At 38.2% G+C, this 12,171-nt stretch overlaps 2 protein-coding genes and 1 non-coding gene across 4 annotated transcripts; 2 read left to right on the top strand and 1 right to left on the bottom strand.

The window, feature by feature from the left end:
- Positions 1-2,128: 2,128 nt before the first annotated feature.
- On the top strand, positions 2,129-3,658 carry LOC145074321 (uncharacterized). 2 transcript variants are annotated; one of them, XM_079020723.1, is made up of 4 exons: positions 2,129-2,486; positions 2,587-2,637; positions 3,064-3,165; positions 3,348-3,658. In XM_079020723.1, exons 1-4 carry the CDS (start codon positions 2,328-2,330, stop codon positions 3,384-3,386), a joined length of 351 nt encoding a protein of 116 aa, XP_078876849.1. In that variant the 5' UTR covers positions 2,129-2,327; the 3' UTR covers positions 3,387-3,658. The 2 variants fall into 2 exon arrangements, 1 of the variants encoding a protein (XP_078876849.1); XR_013691797.1 differs by lacking the exons at positions 2,129-2,486; positions 2,587-2,637 and adding an exon at positions 2,649-2,983.
- Positions 3,659-5,036: 1,378 nt separating this feature from the next.
- On the bottom strand, positions 5,037-5,143 carry LOC145077570 (small nucleolar RNA R71). Its single transcript, XR_013693312.1, has one exon. It is a non-coding gene; the product is annotated as a small nucleolar RNA R71 (small nucleolar RNA).
- A 1,161-nt stretch (positions 5,144-6,304) lies between these two features.
- LOC145075945 (uncharacterized) lies at positions 6,305-6,838 on the top strand. Its single transcript, XM_079022002.1, has one exon. It carries the CDS (start codon positions 6,305-6,307, stop codon positions 6,836-6,838), a length of 534 nt encoding a protein of 177 aa, XP_078878128.1.
- The last annotated feature ends 5,333 nt before the right edge of the window (positions 6,839-12,171 follow it).

Genomic DNA, 12,171 nt, shown 5'->3' with positions numbered 1-12,171 from the left:
TAAATTGTTTAAGTTTCTAGTCTTGCAAAACTAGAGAAAACCCTTTCCTTTTTATTATTTGTTTTTAGATAATTTAGTAGTTAGTTTAATTGCCGTTCCCTGTGTTCGATACCCTGCTTGCTACAACTATACCATCAATTGACAGGTTCACTGTGTTTTGTATGTCTAATTTATATTTAAAAAGTAAGATTAAAACTAGTTCGTTTCACACACATCAAGTTTTTGGCGCCGTTGCCGGGGAACGGTTCTAAAATTTAAATTTAATTGCTAGTAGTTTAATTATTAGAATTGAGTTTTAATTTGGTTGACTCCAGTATTTTCGTTTTAGTTTTTTTAGATTTGGCAGTGAACTCGCCGAGTCCCCTCGAACTGACTTGACGAGTCCATCGTTGTTTCCCAGTTTCGTTTTTATTTTTGTTTTGTTCTTTTTACGTGTATTTTCTGTTTTGTTTGCAGTGAGTTTATGACCAGAGGAGGAGGCACATCTTTGATTCCACCACTCGAAGACCCGAAAGCAACTCTTAGGAAGAACAAAGGCAAAATCGATGGAGAATCCACAACATCGAAGAACTCACCGTTAAACACTACTAGAAAAATAGCCTTTTACGACGTGCGAACCATGACACGCAGTGATTTATGATACGCAAAGGTGAGTGTCTAAAAAATAATGTCATCTCTTCCAAAATTTAAAGGATTTCAGACGCGCATTTTTGCGTGCCCTAAAATTAGTGTCTAAACAAAAAAAAAATAAAAACACGGAGGGCACTTGCATGTCGTCTACGACCGTCGCTTTATAAATTTTAATAGAACGCGCGCGTTCCATCTGGGGAAAATGAAATCCCAAAAACTTAAAATCCCCGCCTTCCTTTTTTTCTCCCTCCACTTTAATTTCCCTAGTAGTTAAGGCTTTTTTTCAAGAACTTGCCCCGATTGCCCTCCTATACTGCTCGTTCTCTCTTCAACTTCCCTTTCTCTCCTTCTCACTTCGACAAACCCTTTCTCTTCTTCTCAGTTCTCGATGTCGACAACTTAAAATCCCCGTCTAGCCCCGCCCCACCGTCCAACGCTTTCCAGCGTCACCCAGCCGATGGAGCCCCTCATCTCCGAAAATCTCACCTTGCCTGCCCTTTCCAGCAACATTAGGTCCGGTGACCTTAGGGTCACTTATTCTATTGCTCAAATTTACAAGCCCTATGTCTTATTAACAGCGTGGTGGCTGGATTAGCAACCGGAGCACTTTACGATGCGGAGACTGTTGCCGGAGCTATTGGTGGAATAGCTGTGGGATTAGCCATGACAGGGAAGCAGATTTTGAAGAGATACATACCAATCTGAGCTTGATCTGTATTCAATTTCATCTTTACGTTTTTCTACATTGGTGGAATAGCGGTGGGATTAGCCATGTCTGTTTACCCTTTTGATCTTTACGTTTTTCTACATTTGGTATATTGTGCTAATTTTCCTTCGCTCCTTTTTGGGAACAAATGGTGTATGTTTTGCTTATATACAACAAGAAAGAGAAATATAAATGACTTGAAGCATCAGGTATCTTTTCTTACAAATTCATATTATCTCACTAATAGAAAAACAATGATCTAACACGGTTGAATATATACATATAGTACAGATGATGAACCGTATTAGAGGGGAGTATTAGATTAAGCAACCTAATAGAGTACGGTTATTTAACCGTACTCTATATCCCATTCCAGCCATAAATCAAAACTTCAGAAACACAATCTAATACAGTGGTTATTTAACCGTACTATATTACACATACTTAACTACAATCTAATACAATCACATATGCATATAACCGTACTATATTACACATACAACAGTACTATATTACACATACAACCGTACTATATTGCACATACATAACTAAAATCTAATACAATCACACTATATATGATTGATTCCCTATCAGGTGATCACCTACTGACATACAATGACATACTAAGATCCTTACTTTTAGTGTTCCATCAGGTGATCACCTACACTGCTAGAAAACAGGAAATTTTTCTACTCTAATGAAATAAGTACATGTCTTTAACACTAGAGCAGGGTTCCATCATCTCCAATTTGGCTGCAATACGTCCAACATAACCTTCCACAACATTGTTGAGATAAACAAAAGGTGCGTTTCCGATCAACTGCAGGTATAAACAAAGATCTGTTTGTTAATACCTTGGGAAAAATAGCTGACATACGATCCAAAAACTTACTTCTGTAATATCTACAAACTGTAGTTCCTCCAAAAGACACAATGTTTGTAACCATGAGAGAGAGAGAGAGTGTGTGTGTGTGTGTGTGTCATACATCTTATGATAGGCGACCAGGTAATATGTTTCTCATTTTCTGTGATTTCCGTTTTTGCCCTTGTTTACATTTCATTCATAAACCAGGTTCCAGCTTATTGGATTTTCATTTCTGGTTACTCTCTTTCTATTGATGAATCAAGTATGACTGGCGAGAGTCACACTGTAAGTTTTCATAAATTTCTGTTGATTACATTGTGTTTTATTTCGATTCTCTAGTTTTCAAGGGTAGATAATGTAACTTTTTAAAAAAATGATGGAACAGGTTGATTTAATGGCTGGGTGCAAGGTGGCTGATGGCTGTAGTACTATGATGGTAAGACTTAATCATTCTAATCCCATGCAAAAATACATAAAAAAAGTCTTTTTGACCTCTTTTTCCAAAAGACAAAAAAATAGCTTCTGATTTTGTAGTATGTATCTTCTACATATATATTTTAATTTAGTTTCATTTTCAACTTTGTAATTCTTGAGGTGTCTATAGGTAGCTATTGTTTATGTTGCAGTGCCAGAAGGGCTTCCATTAGTTGTCACTTCAACATAAGCTGTCCATTTTCTATAAACCATTTCTTTAATATGAGTTTTGGATGACTAAAATGTTAATTATATATAATTACAGGCTTCCATACTCAATGAGAAAAATGATGTCTGACAAAGCATTGGTATATTGATATTTTGTTCTCATTGACTTGTGTAGTTGTATGTATTTTGTTATATGTTTTTGGTAATTTTGTATGTGCAGATTAGGCTATCTGCCTGTGAAATGATGGGTTCTGCAACTACAATTTGCTGTGATAAAACTGGAACCTTGAATTTGAATTTGTGGGATATTTTTCTTTTCTTGGTAACTTCATGATTCTTTCATATTTTATTATTTTATTCTAGTATTAAGTGCCAATCTTCTGTTCATATATTAGACAGTTAGAGGGAATCTCCTTTCGTTTCTTTTCTCTTTATTTTGACATCTGAGAAGTAAAAATCCTTCATTCTTTTACCTTATTTATCTCATGTTTTTGCTTTATTCAGATGACTGGTCGAGGCTTATATTTGTGGGAAGAAAAATGATCCACCAAATGACACGTCAGCATTACCTCCAAAGATTGTATCTCTTCTTGTTGAAAGTGTAGCTCACAATACAACTAGTAGCGTATTTTCCCCTGAGGTAGGTATTTTGAATATGTACCTTACGAGAGCACCAATCCTCTTCTATACCTTTTTTTTTCTTGGTGTTAGTGATCTTTAATCAATTATGAAAAAAGAAAATTCACTGTCAATGTTGGTTTGGTGCTTAATTAATACAGAGGCATAAATGTTGAGGTTTCCAGATCTCCAAGAGAGAAGGCCATACTTCAATGGGGGGGGGGGGGGGTTAAGGATAGTTAGTTCTTGGTTCATATGTTGGGGATAGAATCTTGTTTTGTATCCTTGATTTTATTTTTAGGTTATGCTCATCATTTCTGTAATTATTGCAGCTTGGAATGAATTTTGATGTCGTGAGGTCAGAGTGTTCAGTTATTTATGCATCCCCATTCAACTCAGAGAAAAAACAAGGCGGTGTTGCAGTCAAATGGATAATTGTATGGAAGCAGTCTCTCCACCTTCTCCTTTCCGAAAATAGTTTGTGTTTTATGTATTTTGTTATTTGGATTAGGAAGATTTGTTTTTCTAGTTTGACTCATGTTAATAAAATAACATTTAAATGTGATTTATTTTGAATATTAGTACAATTATTTCATGAAATGGATTATTTTGTTATATAAGTATTTTATTTTGCATTATGAGACTTTTAAATGTGGTATTTAATTTGAAAATTAGTAAATCTATAAATAATATTTTTTTAACATTTAAAATTATGATACGCAAAAATGTGTGTCATCTACATTTATGACATGGCCTTTCTTGACAGGGGCTTTCTTGATACGCATTGCGTGTCATTAACACGCGCGTCGTAAGGTTACGACATGCGAATGCGTGTCGTCTTCCTTTATGATAGGGCCTTCCTTGATACGCATTGCGTGTCGTGAACGTGCGTCGTAATTGCGCGTCGTAAATGCGCGTCGTCTCTCTTTATGACATGGCCTTCCTTGACGCGCATTTGCGCGTCGTCTGAGCCTTTTACGACGCGCAATGAGCGTCGTAAAAGGCTGTTTTTCTAGTAGTGAAAGAATCTCAAATCTGTTTTTAGCAAGAAAAATGGCAAGAAAGTGGGAGAATCCAGCATCTCTTCATTGGCGGATGAAGACCTAAAGAAGGAAGACACTAAATACGAAACAAAATTTGAAGAAGGAAGCGATTTAGAAGACGAACTAGCTAACCCCATGGCTAACATCGATGAAGTTCCCATGGGCGAATGGAAGAAAAGGATGTGAGACGATACCGGCCCAGGACTCATGCAGCCCGCGATTCCTGCAACTGCCGCTTTTGAACTTAAATGCCACATAGACGCCCAAGTGAAGGAAATCCCATTCTATGGGAAAGATCACGAGGACACATACAAGCACCTAGACGAGGTCAACGATATAGCCGACTACTTCAATGTCCCTAATGTGGCTCACGATACCATTTTGCTTTGTATGTTACCGGCCACATTCAAGGGAGTTGCGAAAGATTGGTTGAAATCAGTCCCTCCCGGATCCATCACCACTAGGGCGAAAATGCGTGAAGAGTTTATTGATCAATTCCCCCCCCCCCCCACCCCCCCCTTCGAAGATATCAAAGTTGAAGAAAGCCATAGCAAAGTTTGAGCAACAAGCTGGAGAGTCACTATACGAGGCGTGGGAGAGATACAAAGGCTTACTAAGGAATTGCCCACATCATGATTTGAACAACCAACAAGAAATCTCCATTTTCTATGATGGAGTAAACGTGACAACAAGGCAACTCCTTGACTCGCAAGGACCGCTCACAAAGAAGGCACCCCCAGTGATAAAACAACTAATTGAAGAATTCTCTAAGCACTCTAGAGAATATTATAACCCAAGGAATGACCCAAATAAGGGGTGGCGAGCTTAGTTACCGAAAGCATGGTAGCTATGATGGCTAAGCTGGAGAGTTTGGATCGAAGAATGACTAAGATGGACCAATCCATCCACGCTATCCGGGTGGGATGTGAGAAATATAACGGGCCTCACCTTACTAGAGATTGTGATTTGGACGAGAACGGGAACAAGAAAGCACAAGTATGCTACTCAAGCGGTGATAGATATGATGAAGATTGGCGAAAACTTAAGAATGGATCCCATATGATGAGTACAAAAAGGCGAAGAAGGAAAAGTTTAAGCCAAAGGAAAGGGGTTTTTATCAAAAGGAAGAACCAGTGCAAGAAAGAAAACCAGATTTTGAAGACATGCTCACAAGATTTGCAGCTGCATCCGAAAAGAGACACAATGATACCAATGCTGCAATAAAAGAGCAACGAGATATGTTAAGGGACCACCAAGGCATGATTATAGAGCACCACACTATGATGATGGATCAACTAGCTCTATTAAGGAATCAACAAGCCTCCATTCATAACATTGAAAATCAACTAGGTCAGCTTGCACAACAAATCAATCAAGGAGCACCGGGTGAACTTCCTCGCAATACCCAAAATAATCCAAGAATGGCGCATGTGAATGCTATAACAACTGGTTCTGAGAGAACTTTTACTCCTTTGATCCCTATAAATATGGATACCAAAAAAGTGCAAGCAAAAGAGGCAGAAAAGTCGAAATCGGCAGATCTTGACTCGACTCGCCGAGTTCTAGACAAGGACTCGACGAGTCCAAGGTCTAATGACAAAAACAGTTGTCCTTTAAAACCTTACCGACCCCCTTTGCCATTTTCGAGTCGATCCATATCTGGTGAACAGATTCAGGAGTATAGAAAAATTTATGGAGCATATAAAGGCCCTCCAAGTGAATATTCCGTTTATTGAAACGATACTTCGAACGCCAAAATATGCAAGCTTGCTTAAAAGTCTCTTTACAACCAGAAAAGATATGGCAGAAGTGGCTGAAATAGTGTTGAATGAGCTACCAGAGAAGAGGGGCGATCCGGGAAGCATCACCATACCTTGTCAATTTGGAAATATAATTGCCACTCGTGCATTGACTGATTCGGGGGCAAGTATAAATCTTATGCCATATTCTTTTTTCAAAAAGCTAAACTTGCCGGACCCAAAGCGTATACAAATGACAATCCATCTAGCCGATAAAACAATAATACATTCAATAGGAGTGTGCAAAGATCTTCTCATCAAGGTGGATAAACTAGTGTTCCCTGTTGATTTCGTAGTACTAGACATGGAAGAGGACCTTAAAGTCCCAATCATTCTTGGGAGACCATTCTTGAATACCGCTTGTGTCATAGTCAATGTGCGCGAATCTATACTAACACTAAGGGTGGGGAATGATTCGGTGGTTTTTAAAGCTGAGCAAGAGAATAAGCATGTAGAGTCAAAAGAAGATAAAGTTTCCTCAATAGGTTTGAATGATGAATTGTTAGAAAGAGAGCTTGCGCTTTTACAAGAATAGAATCCAAATCAATTTATATTATCTTTGGACGAGAGTTTTGATACTGAAATAGACCTAAAGGAGATAGAGAGGTTGCTAGAGGAAGCTGATTACCAAGAAACAACCAAAATTGTTGAAAGCTCACCGACTCGCCGAGTAGCACCCACTGACTCGATGAGTCTAGACGAGAAGTCATGATCAAATGGAGATGTTGGCCTGCAAACCATGAGTACCCTTTTTGGACTTGACATGCACTTTTTTCCTGATAAATTGGAAAATCTACTTGAGGAACGTGAAGTTGTTAAAGATTTGAGCAACTTTGAAAATGCACACTTGACATGTCTTGATACAATTGTGCAATATGATGAAACAGCTAAAGATGTTAAAAGGGAAAGCTTGGTAGATAAAGAGAACACTAAGGCTTGGAATAATGATATGCAGAACTCATCCATTGAGTCACACATGGCTGATCAAGGAATAATGTTAACCACAATCAAAAGAACCAAGCCTCGAGCCCGAGTTTCTACTACTTATGAAGTGTCCACTTTTAAACCACCAGGTTCTTTAGTATGTGATGAAAGCGAGGTAGAATCCGTGACATTGAGTTGTGATAAAGTAATGACTGAAAAGGAAATTGAGGTAAATAAAGGAGGAATGGAAACAATGGTTCATAGGGAAGGAGTAAAGAAGAAGAAGCGTGGTAAAAGGATAAAGCGTGAATCTGAAGAAAATGCCACAAGGAGAAGGAAAGAAGAACTGAAAAGGGCATATAAGAGGAAAATACATGCTTACAAAATAAAGTATAAACCACTAAGGACTAAGCAGAAATTCCTGATGAAGGACAACGTAGAAACGTAGAGTGGGAAGGAGTCCAACTAAAGACTCCTTAAAAAGAAGCGCTTAACGGGAGGCAACCCATCAATGGAGTTTGCTTTCTCTTACCTTTCTTTTTAGTTTTATTTTGTGTTTTTGTGTTGTTTCTTAGGATTTGTCTATCTAAATCTTCTTATTTGTCTCAAATGATTGCTTGAGGACAAGCAAGGCCTGAGTGTGGGGTGTGGTGAATTTATTTTTAAGCGAGAAAAGTTTTTGGAAAATTTTTGAAACATATTAAAAGACTCGACGAGTCCATATGTAAATACTGAAGAAAATTCATGACCTGACTCGTCGATTCGGTGTACTGACTTGACGAGTCGAATTAATTTACTGAAAAAATATATTTTTACAATATTTAAATTAGGGTTTTAACCATAAAAGTTAAACAAACTCATTCTCACAGCCGACACACGCCTTCACTCGATGTGCCATTTCCTCTCAAGCTTTCATCTTCAGTTTCTTGTGATTTCTTCCAATTCTCATAAAAAGGTAACATCTTTTACTTCTAATATTGTTAAAGTTCCAATCTTTGGTAGAATAATGACCTTAATTTGTGGAAAAACCCGATCTTGAAAAAAGACATAATTTTTAGGGTTCTAAATTTTTACACATTTAAAGTGTTTTTGTTGAGAATGGTTATGAATTAGTAATTAGAATACCTTCCTAGACAAACCCCTGAGATTAATTTGAAGATTACATGACCAATTATACTTCGAATCATAGCAGGACTCAAGCAGTTCATCAGACTTGCCGAGTCTGTTCATGGACTCGACGAGTCCGATCGCATATTGCCTAGATTTTTGGTTTTAATGTTTTTGATGTTTTATGTGTTTTGTGGGTTTGTTGGTTTGTGTTATTTTGCAGAACATGTTTTCCAGAAGAGGTCAAAGCTCAAGGGGTAACCAAGGGGCTCATCCTTGGTTAAGTGTTCCACGAATTAACTCATAATTGACAATGAGAAAATAGAGAAAGAAGTTAGAGGAGATAAAAAAAAGAAAGAGATTTATGCTCCGAATGAGATAAATTGGGAGTGGTTTGGTCGAGTCGGATTGGAAGAGGAAGTAATTCCATACTTGGTTAAGACATGTTTACATGATGGGGTAACCATAACATGCGATGAGTGGAGCCGACTGTTTAGAATTCAGGAGCCAGTATACCAAGAGTTGTGTCAGGAGTTTTTCTCAACTATTAATTTCTGTGGAGGTGATGACCATTACAATTCGGGTGTCCTCACGTTTTTCCTTGGCAGGGAATACCGCCAATGTAGCATGTTTGAGCTCCCATGGAGATTGGGCATCTATGACCAACATGTGGTCAATTTAGGAGCTTTTGGTACATTCCTTGGGGCTTGTCACAAAGGATTTTCGGAGGGTATGTCAGGTGCATCTTGGTGGAACAATATTGCTAGTAAAGTTTACATCCCCAAGTCTACTCAGGAAGGGAGAATCTGTTCACCAATCCACCGCCTACTTCATCGCCTCGTCTCTAGCACAATTAACATGCGGAAGGATGATGACAAGGTTCCTAACCTTGATGTCTTCTATCTGTGGAGTATCATTACCCCGAACACATTTTGCAGTCTCCCATACTATTTAGCAAATTATTTGGTCAAGGGAGCAGTTAAGGACAAAAAACCTTGAAGATTAATGGAGGGATGTTCGTGACCCGCTTGGCAAGATCGTTTGGGGTGCTGGAAAAAGGAGTTGGAAGTAGTTTGACCGAAATACCCACACCTCATTTTAGTGTCACACTTTACAGACGAGAATGAATCATTGAGGATTATGGAGGCGGCAATTTTTCCATACCGGATGAGGATACGGTTATAGCACCCGAGGAGTCGGGAAGGAGGGTGAGGAGACGTCAAGAACAAGCCCACGATGATCCACCGGTAATTCTGTTTGATGTTGAGGTACCAATGGATTGGTACAATGTAGAGATGAGACAATTCCAAGATGACTTGGCAAGAGGGGTGAATTTTGGCAACTAGTCATATGTTCAATTGTTTGATCACTTTCACATTCAACACATTGATGGGGGCAATTAACCGCATATACATACATGGGAGGAAAGAATCAATGCCCGAAGAAGTGGAGAGGGAGGTAGCGGAAGAGGAAATGTCGATGAAGATGATGATGAGGAAGATGAAGATTAGCTTATCCTTTTATTTTTAATTGTTTAGTTGTGTTGAAACAATTTTTATTATGTTTGGTTGTTTTTGGACAAATAGTTTTGAGGATTTATTTTTAGTTTGTTTTCCTTTTTATTACTTGTGTGTTGTTTTTTTTCTTTTCAGAATTTGAATAAGGGTATGCATGCAAGGGTCTAGAGATTGAGAGAATAGTTGGAAGAATCGAGTCTAGGCAAGATAGGGAATAAAGTTTTGAGTCCGAGTATCGAGTCCGGTTATGAAGAAGGTTAAAGACTGTCTAAGTACTGAAGAAAAATGAGCTTGAGTGTCATTTTGATGTTACTTCAGCACACAAAAAATTGGATTTAAAGCAGAAGACAAAATTGCAAGGATGGTCCCTGTGGTTAGGTCGAAATTGCCACTTTGGGCCAAACAAGTTTGAACTAGCACTCATGGTCCAAAGGTTTTCATCTTCTTGCCACTTTGGTCCAATTTACTTTAAACTTTTTTGTAATGACGATTTTACCCTTGGATTTTGTTTTTTTTAGTTTTTTATTTACTTAAATACTTTAATAATTAAAAAGAAAAATAAAAAAAATACATCTTTCTCTCTCCCTTCCCCCCCCTCTCTCTCTCCCTCTCTATCTCTCTCCTGTGAAAAAGAAAGTAAAAATCCTCCACCCACTTCTTCTTCTTCCCAAGATTTCTATGCTTCCTCTCACTGCCGACATTTCCCCTTCTCCGACTGATCCATTCTCGATTTGTTCTTAAACATAAACACATATCTGTTTTTACATAAAAACACACTCCATATGAACCGAAATGAAGGTTTCCCCTTCTCCGACTGATCCCTTCTCCAACACCTCTCTCACCATCTCTCTATAGTCTCTCAAGAGCTTAGGCACACACACACTCACATTACGGTCGTCAACCCCACTGTTTCTCTTTCTTCATCAGTAAAACGAAGATGCTAAGATGTTGGGGTCATCTCCTATTGTGAAATCGTTGTCTTCCATGGAGGTTTATCTTCGATCTGACTTGGTAGCTGCAGTGATGGTGGTTGTATAAGAAATTGAGTCGGTGATGGTTGGATAAGAAACCCAAAATCAAATTTAGAGTTTTTGGAGTTATGAAGGGTTTTCTAAAGATTTCAAGTTAAGTTCATCAAGACTCCAAAGATTTCAAGTTAAGTTCTAGGGTTTGCTCATCGGTGGTCATTTTTGGAACACAAGAACCAAATTCAAGAGCCAAAATGATAATAATTTTGATTTGCTTCACTATGAACAAGATTTCAGATCTTACATTTTGGGCTTATATTTGTTCATACCAAGAACACTTGAACATAATCATCTTAAGTTTTGGGTTGAGATTTATTTGAGTTTTGTCGAACCTCCCACCTGCAAATCATTATTCCTAAAATGGGAGTTTGAGACCCACTCACTTACCTGCAATTTTTTCTCGCCGGAAATCAAATTCGAGACCCATCAGTAATTTTTTTTTCTTGCCAAAAAATAATATCTCAACGGAGCTAGTTAAATTTTTCAACGCCCGACTTTTGATGGCGTCTGGTGTTGGTGGCGGCACTAATGTGGACCGGTGGTGGTTATGATGCCAGAAAAGGACATTGGAGTTTTAAGGTGTATGAAGAGAGAGAGAGAGAGAGAGAGAGAGAGAGAGAGAGAGATTTTCGTTTTTCTTTTTCTTTTAATAATTATAAACGTATTTTAATAAATAAAAAAGATGAAAAAACAAAAAACAAGGGCAAATTGGTCATTAAAATAAAGTTTAAAGTAAATTGGACCAAAGTGGCAAGAAAATGAAAACCTTTGGACCATGAGTGCTAGCCCAAACCTTTTTGGCACAAAGTAGCAATTTCGACCTAACAACAGGGACCATTCTTGCAATTTTGTCAAAGCAGAATGCAATATTTTTCTACACAACGATGAATCGCCAAGTGCACATATGGACTCGACAAGTCACAGTGGCATTTCACGATTTCTACCAATTTCGCGCTACAACTCGGCGAGTCACCTTACTAACTCGACGAGTTGCTCCTTATTTCACTTCTCAAGCTGATGATTTGATGATATTTTACGTGGAAATTGGTTGCATTATTCCTGAAGATTTCCGAGAATCTTTCCTGCATTTTTAGAGCTGTCAACCACACGAGATTTGACGCCCGAGATATGGATGAGTTGTTCCCATGTCTAAAGACAATTGAAGATGGAACTTTCGATGTCAACGATCAACCTCACGACTACTATCCCAGGGGAGTTTGTTCCGATTCCCTCTTTATTTTTTGTTTTATCATGCATAACATGCAATGGGGACATTGCATGAATTAAGTGTG

Source organism: Lactuca serriola, chromosome 9, assembly GCF_051521515.1.
Source record: "Lactuca serriola cultivar US96UC23 chromosome 9, Lser_US96UC23_V15, whole genome shotgun sequence".
NCBI lineage: Eukaryota > Viridiplantae > Streptophyta > Magnoliopsida > Asterales > Asteraceae > Lactuca > Lactuca serriola.
This window is presented reverse-complemented; position numbering and strand designations above follow the sequence as displayed.

Coding starts and splice junctions, on each gene's coding strand:
- LOC145075945 (XM_079022002.1), top strand. CDS start 6,305: ATGGCAGAAGTGGCTGAAATAGTGTTGAATGAGCTACCAGAGAAGAGG.
- LOC145074321 (XM_079020723.1), top strand. CDS start 2,328: ATGATAGGCGACCAGGTAATATGTTTCTCATTTTCTGTGATTTCCGTT. Junction 2,487..2,586: donor TGACTGGCGAGAGTCACACT/GTAAGTTTTCAT, acceptor ATGATGGAACAG/GTTGATTTAATGGCTGGGTG. Junction 2,638..3,063: donor ATGGCTGTAGTACTATGATG/GTAAGACTTAAT, acceptor TTGTATGTGCAG/ATTAGGCTATCTGCCTGTGA.